Source organism: Triticum urartu, chromosome 7A, assembly GCF_056163025.1.
Source record: "Triticum urartu cultivar PI428250 chromosome 7A, HENAU_Tu73, whole genome shotgun sequence".
NCBI classification, from domain to species: Eukaryota; Viridiplantae; Streptophyta; class Magnoliopsida; order Poales; family Poaceae; genus Triticum; species Triticum urartu.
The window spans coordinates 56,795,304-56,802,460 of record NC_141879.1 but is presented as its reverse complement, the minus strand read 5'-3'; the positions used below and the strand labels follow the sequence as shown (position 1 = coordinate 56,802,460).

At 48.2% G+C, this 7,157-nt stretch overlaps 1 protein-coding gene across 1 annotated transcript; it reads right to left on the bottom strand.

The window, feature by feature from the left end:
• Nucleotides 1–3,880: 3,880 nt before the first annotated feature.
• On the bottom strand, nucleotides 3,881–6,555 carry LOC125520843 (uncharacterized). Its single transcript, XM_048685874.2, has 5 exons — nucleotides 6,047–6,555; nucleotides 5,455–5,771; nucleotides 5,268–5,341; nucleotides 4,335–4,469; nucleotides 3,881–4,209 (listed from the first exon to the last, which is right to left on the bottom strand). Exons 1-5 carry the CDS (start codon nucleotides 6,436–6,438, stop codon nucleotides 4,192–4,194), a joined length of 936 nt encoding a protein of 311 aa, XP_048541831.1. The 5' UTR covers nucleotides 6,439–6,555; the 3' UTR covers nucleotides 3,881–4,191.
• Nucleotides 6,556–7,157: the final 602 nt, after the last annotated feature.

Here is a 7,157-nt window from a genome sequence, read left to right as displayed (position 1 = left end):
TAGCACCCGATCGTTTAGTATGTTGCTATTGCTTTCTTCATGACTTATACATGTTCCTATGACTATGAGATTATGCAACTCCCGTTTTCCAGAGGAACACTTTGTGTGCTACCAAACGTCACAACGTAACTGGGTGATTATAAAGGAGCTCTACAGGTGTCTCCAAACGTACATGTTGGGTTGGCGTATTTCGAGATTAGGATTTGTCACTCCGATTGTCGGAGAGGTATCTCTGGGCCCTCTCGGTAATGCACATCACTTAAGCCTTGCAAGCATTGCAACTAATGAGTTAGTTGCGGGATGATGTATTACAGAACAAGTAAAGAGACTTGCCGGTAACGAGATTGAACTAGGTATAGGATACCGACGATCGAATCTCGGGCAAGTAACATACCGATGACAAAGGGAACAACGTATGTTGTTATGCGGTCTGACCGATAAAAGATCTTCGTAGAATATGTAGGATCCAATATGAGCATCCAGGTTCCGCTATTGGTTATTGACCGGAGACGTGTCTCGGTCATGTCTACATTGTTCTCGAACCCGTAGGGTCCGCACGCTTAAGGTTACGATGACAGTTATATTATGAGTTTATGCATTTTGATGTACCGAAAGTTGTTCGGAGTCCCGGATGTGATCACGGACATGACGAGGAGTCTCGAAATGGTCAAGACATAAAGATTGATATATTGGAAGCCTATGTTTGGATATCGGAAGTGTTTCGGGTGAAATCGGGATTTTACCGAAGTACCGGGAGGTTACCGGAACCCCCTCGGGAGGTATATGGGCCTTAGTGGGCCTTAGTGGAAGAAGAGAAGAGGCAGCCAGGGTTGGGCCGCGCGCCCCTCACCCCTAGTCCGAATAGGACAAGGAGAGAGGGGGCCGGCGCCCCCTCCTTCTCTCTCTCTCTCTCTCTCTCTCTCTCTCTCTCTCTCTTTTCCCACCCCACGAATCCTATTCCAACTAGGAAAGGGGGGAGTCCTACTCCCAGAGGGAGTAGGACTCCTCCTGGCGCCCCACACCTTGGCCGGCCGGCCCCCCTCCCTTGAACCTTTATATACGGGGCAGGGGCACCCCTAGAGACAGAAGTTGATCCACGTGATCATACTCTTAGCCGTGTGCGGTGCCCCCTTCCACCATAGTCCTCGAAAATATTGTAGCGGTGCTTAGGCGAAGCCCTGCGACGATAGTACATCAAGATCGTCACCACGCCGTCGTGCTGACGGAACTCTTCCCCGACACTTTGCTGGATCGGAGTCCGGGGATCGTCGTCGAGCTAAACGTGTGCTAGAACTCGGAGGTGCCGTAGTTTCGGTGCTTGATCGGTCGGGCCGTGGAGACGTACGACTACATCAACCAAACACTTCCGTTGTCGATCTACAAGGGTACGTAGATCATACTCTCCCCTCTCGTTGCTATGCATCACCATGATCTTGCGTGAGCGTAGGAAATTTTTGAAATTACTACGAAACCCAACAACAACTGGGTATATATTTACTCTTGGAGGTGGTGCTGTTTCCTGGAAGTCTTGCAAGCAAACGATCTTAACAAGATCGACAATGGAAGCAGAATTAACAGCATTAGACACATCGGGTGGCGAAGCAGAATGGCTTCGAGATCTGTTGATGGACTTGCCAGTGGTTGAGAAGCCGGTTCCGGCCATCCTTATGAACTGTGACAATCAAACAGTTATTGTCAAGGTGAATAGTTCAAAAGACAACATGAAGTCCAACAAACACATAAGAATGAGATTGAAAGCTGTCAGAAAATTGAGGAACTCCAGAGTGATAGCGTTGGATTATATTCAAACGGCTAAGAATCTGGCAGATCCCTTTACTAAAGGGCTATCACGTGTTGTGATAGATAACGCATCAAGGGAGATGGGTATGAGACCCACATGAGTTGCCATGGTAGTAACCCAACCTATGTGATCGGAGATCCCGTGAAGTAGGACCTGGGAAAATAAGCCAGTGGTGAACTGAGGAGAGTAACTTTACTAACCCACTCCGTTTGAGATGCAATACTCTCGGAAACTGTATGGAAGGATGACTACTGTCTTAATGTGTTCCAAGGCTTATATGCATAAGCAAGATGCTATCCTACAGAGCGATCTTTGGAGGAACACACCTATGTGAGCCCGACTGCTGGTCACAGTCTATGAGATTGGGGTGATCTCTAGCAAGCTCATGAACAGGCCAGGAGTGTGACTAATATGCTCCACCCGAGGGGTCGGCCTTCGGCAGCCTCGTATCAGGGAGACTTGTGGTGAAACTTCTTAACGCCAAACTGACAATTCAAGGCATAGTCCATTGTTCAGTTGTGAAGGAGTGTAACTACTTGGTCTAGGTGAAGCTCAACCTTAATCAGTCTCCAGTGAGATGCTGGTATATCAAAACAACGTTTGGAACAAAGGACAAACTAGGCCCCTGAGATCTGGTGGGGGATTGTTGAAATATGAGATGGGCCTAGAGCCCATATGACAATTTCAGATTTGATCTCTAAGGGCCCATGTAGGTGGCATGGCAAGGTGGTGGGAAGTTTAATCCCACCCTGGAAGTGGAAGGAGAGTTGGAATGGTTTATAAGGAATTCTCTTCCTCATGCTATTGGAGCTTGAGAAGAGATGAGGCCCTTGCGCACTCCTCCTCCTCCGCTCGCCTCGCCACGCCACGCCACGCCTCGTCACGCCGCGCCGCGCCGCGCCGCGGGTTGCGGGATTGAGCCGAGCCAAGCTCACTCCTATGCGCTTCTTTTTGCCGGTCAGGAACGGAGAGTCTTTAACAGGTGGGGCCACGATCTGAGACGTCAGATCGTGGGCTACCGACTTGGACGTGGGTTCAGCCCACGTCTCTCCACGCGCAGCCGCACATATATATGTGGGGCGCTGCCAACCCTAGCCGCCACGAAACAGAACGCATCTCCGCCTCCACGCCCACGTCGTTCCTCTGCTGCTGCTGCCGCCGGCGACTCCGCCCCGTTCACCGCGTACACGGTTGACGGGAGAGCAGGCCTCCGAAACCCCGCCTCTCCGGATCCTGTACGGGAGAGGGGCGATTAGGTTTTTGGGTAGCGACTACGCGACTGCTCGCTTCTGTTCATCTACGTCCACATCACCTTCGTCATCACCATGTCGACCGACGCCGACCGTGCCGCCGCTAAGAAGGCCGAGGCCGACAAGAAGGCTGCCGAGGATGCCGCGGCTACCGCCACCGCCGCCGCATGGCCGATTGGAGGGTATACATCGTTTATCCCTCTCGTGTTTTTTTCTGTTGTAGCAGTACTAGCGTTATGCGTAGATGTTTCTACTATATGCGTAGTACATGCTCTGTTAGATCGTAATCAGTGTGTTATCAATACTGTCAATGTCCTGCTTATGATTTATTCATGCATTAATTTAATCAAAAAACTGCCTAGTTTCTTATCAAGATCGATCGACCTGCTCAAGACCTGAGACAAGCCTCACTCTGATGCAGAAGATATCAAGGGGGAAACTCTTGACATTGCAATAATTAAGGCATGGTTTGGCGGAGACTAAGCTCGTAAGCACCACTCTTGCGAAAAAAAAAAATTGTACTTCCCACTAACATCTTTCCAAGAGAACCACACATACACATCACTATGAATTAAGTTTGGCGCAAAACATGTATTTTGTGCCCCCTGAGAAAAGAACAAATCGAGTATACATACACAACTACAACATTATGTTTGGCGCAAAAAAGTAGCAACCGCACAGTATGCTGCCGTTGAGTGCGTAGCTGCACAGTGCGCTTGCTGAGCGTGAAATTTAAGTAAACTGAAAAATGCTTGGTAAGAATAAATAAAGCCACTCAACCAGAAGGAAATTTATAGCTAAGGATCAGACGACAATTTTGCAGTCAAGAGGCTCCAACTAACCATATGATGTAAAAGCAGCAAGCAACATGAAAATAGATTACACTTTATCACCAAAGGAAATGATAAGGAGCAGGAATTGTGCGAGCCAAGGGGTCTACATCTAACCAGTCTATCCCGTCTAATTTGTGAGACAGTAAGTTACTGCATTACAAAAGCAAGTCGCATGTAAAATGAAAAATAGGATCGATGTCCACGCTTGCGAGACAGGCAAGTGACTAAGCTACAAAATTGAGAGCATCCAAAATGAAACAGAATTGATTGACTGAACTTGAGAGTCGGGGAAGTGACTGATGATGACTTAACGGAGTGATCGAGTCTGCAGCAACAACAAAAAAGATCTCCATGAGAGTTCTGTGAATGAATTTCAATCAACAAGAGAACAATTTGCAGCTAAACCATAATATAATAAAATGAGATACTTAAATGCCAAGAGGAAACTACCATTTCGCTTGCACGAGCAGCTTCACTCTCCTTGGCTTTAGTAGGTAAGGCATCAGCAAGCTCACCAATCATGGCGAGCAGACTGTGCAGCTCCGACTCCCACCTTGCAAGGCTTGCACCCTTATCCTTGCAGTCCTACACGCAGAAGAACAGTGATGATAAATTGGTTATCTAGATAAATATGTTGTAGAAAGGCATAGCCGAATTGGTCGCATATAGTTAAATATTTCTGGGCACTACCAATGACTCAACAATGAAATCTTGGCTACAGAGGTGAGACCCACATGTTTGTGAATGTATTTTCTTCCCTCTAGAATAATTTTTGTTCCAGCTTATTATTATATGCACATATTAATCATATTATCTTTTTGGCTATATTTTAATTTAGATTTTCCTGCAATGTTCTCTCACATATGCTTGCTCTTCCCAAATGTGTTGATGGTTCTAGATGAAATGCATTTTACACATAAGTACTTCAACCATCCTAATTAGATATTCCATCTGTAACTTAATATCAGATGTTTTTTGACACTATGATAGTGTCAAAAGGCATATTATATTATGGTACGGAGGGAGTAGGATATATGTAAATCAACATTTAGAATACAAAAGCATTGCAAGAAATGTTCAATATGTGCCATCCCAAATTTATGGCTGTGGTACTTTCCAGAATCTTTCAGCTGACCACTTACTCCTTTTCTCTTTACTCTTTATTACTCTGCTATTATGTCTTACACCGGAATTGAAACAAAATAAAGCTTTGATGATATTCTGTTGTGCACTGCAGTATATTTCTTTTGTCAGATTAAAAAACAAATATGCTTGCAGTGAGCAATAATTTCTAGTGGTTGAAGTATTAGGTGAAGATCCTGGTTCGATGGTCGATGTGGCTTCGAAAATATTTTTTATTATTGGAAAGTGTAGAGTAGATACCATGTTAGAGCTGCCACCAGTGTCATTTTCATCCTTGGGAGATAGATCGAAGATGTAGACCACCTCGCTGCAACCTGTGCAATAGGAAGCATTTGATTAACACTGCAATTTCTCAAAATACTACAATGAGCTGGATACTAAGGAGAGTCAAGCAGTAGAAAGTACAAAGGATTTTCTCAAAAATTACCAGAGAAGGGGCAATGGAAATTATGAGCTGGATCCCCAAACATTTCAGCGAGGAGAGTCAAGCCTGAGAAGATGGAGATGAGGAGAGTGTGAAATTCCTTCCAGACTCCGGGCTGCGAAATCAGGGTATTGATTTTTCTGATTATATCGTCAAGGATATCCTTCCAGCATCTCGCATCTGGTTTGGGGGCCTCTTGCTCTTGTTGCCCCTTTGCAATGTTCTTCAGATTGCGATCAATGTTCTGGAGCAGTGCCTTGATGGCCCTTAAGTCGCGCTCCGAAGAGTCCGCCTTGGTGGACCAACAACCCGTTATTGCTCTGAAATGACAAAGCAACAAATTCAGTTAGCCAATGCTGCTCGATCAAGATGTAGAGATTTGTCCCAACAAGTGAATGACAACAAGACAGAATTGGCCAAAGCTAGTTAAATCTGTAGCAAGAAGCTGTGCTCTTCACCTAATATCACCACAATACAGGGATCCAACCCTATTCCTCCCCAATTCTGCACTGATTTGTCCCCCATTTCCACTGTAGCAAATTGGAACCACGAACTACGTCTGATTCAAACAGAAGAGGTAAAATAGTACACGTACCCCGGGAAATCCTCCTCGTCATCGTCGGGCGCGAGAGCCATGTAGATCCCGGCGCCGACCAATGCCGCGAGCGCGCCGGCCTTGGGACAGCGCGGGAGACGAGGTCCACCAGGGGCCGACCCCGGCGGCGGCAGGGCCTGGCCGACGATAGCCCTGGAGGCGGGCACCGGCGGGACGTAGGCGGCGGCGTGGGCGGAGGAGGGGCGAGGGGAGGCCAACTCGCCGTAGGAAGAGGCTGCCGGCGGGCCGTAGGCGGCGGCGTGGGTGGAGAAAGCACGTGCGGCGGCCGATGTGGCGAACGCAACGGCAGGCGGCGGGGCGTACTGAGCGCCGTGGACCGAGATGCTCCGTGCGGCGACGAGGAACATGCACAGGGCAGTCGCGCGCGCCATGGCGGAGGCGGAGGAGGGTGCGCGCGGGTTTCGGGGTCGGCGCGGGTGGAAGGTTCTAGACAAGTGGCGTCGATTGGGGGCGTTGTTTTGGTCTGGGTTGCTGGGCGGAGTGGCATGGCACGGACCCCGCAGTGAGAGAATGGCAAAGGAGGCAAATTTTACAATTTTGACCTGCCCGCGAAATAATTTCACTCCTCTAATCTTTTTGTGTAGCGCCCGCGTTGCAGGCGCCGCATCCTACGGTGCAACGCCTAGCACGGGGGCGTTGCACGCCAGTCCACCGTGGCAGCCCTGGGCCCCGCACCTCAGCAGTGCAGCACCTCTGAGCTAGGCGCCACACATGTAATGTGCAGCGCCTATCCATCGGGCGCTGCACTGTGACTTAGATCCAGCCGCGCCGGCCCTCTCCTCCCCCACCCACCCCATTGCCAGTTACAGAACAGAACAGAAGGGACGCCGGCGGCGGCCCTCTCCAGTCCCCCTCTCAATCCCCTCTCCGAAATCAATCAGATCTGACGATTTGGTCTGTGAATTCCTTCACCAATCCATCCTAAAAGGTACCCTCCTCCGATCCTCTTCTTTCTATCCATATAATGTATGCTATTTTGAAGATTTTGAGGAACCCTTGTTTGATTTGATTAGATTTGAATGTTGCATGTATTACAATCTTGCATGTACCTAATTTAGCAACCCTAGCTTAGTATATTTTATTGAAAAGA

What these genes read in the sequence shown, in the direction of transcription:
- LOC125520843 (XM_048685874.2), bottom strand. Translation starts at nt 6,438, where the DNA reads ATGGCGCGCGCGACTGCCCTGTGCATGTTCCTCGTCGCCGCACGGAGC. An exon ending in TTTCCATTGCCCCTTCTCTG is followed by an intron (nt 5,342 to 5,454) that starts GTAATTTTTGAG and finishes CCTATTGCACAG; the next exon opens with GTTGCAGCGAGGTGGTCTAC. An exon ending in CTGGTGGCAGCTCTAACATG is followed by an intron (nt 4,470 to 5,267) that starts GTATCTACTCTA and finishes TTCTGCGTGTAG; the next exon opens with GACTGCAAGGATAAGGGTGC.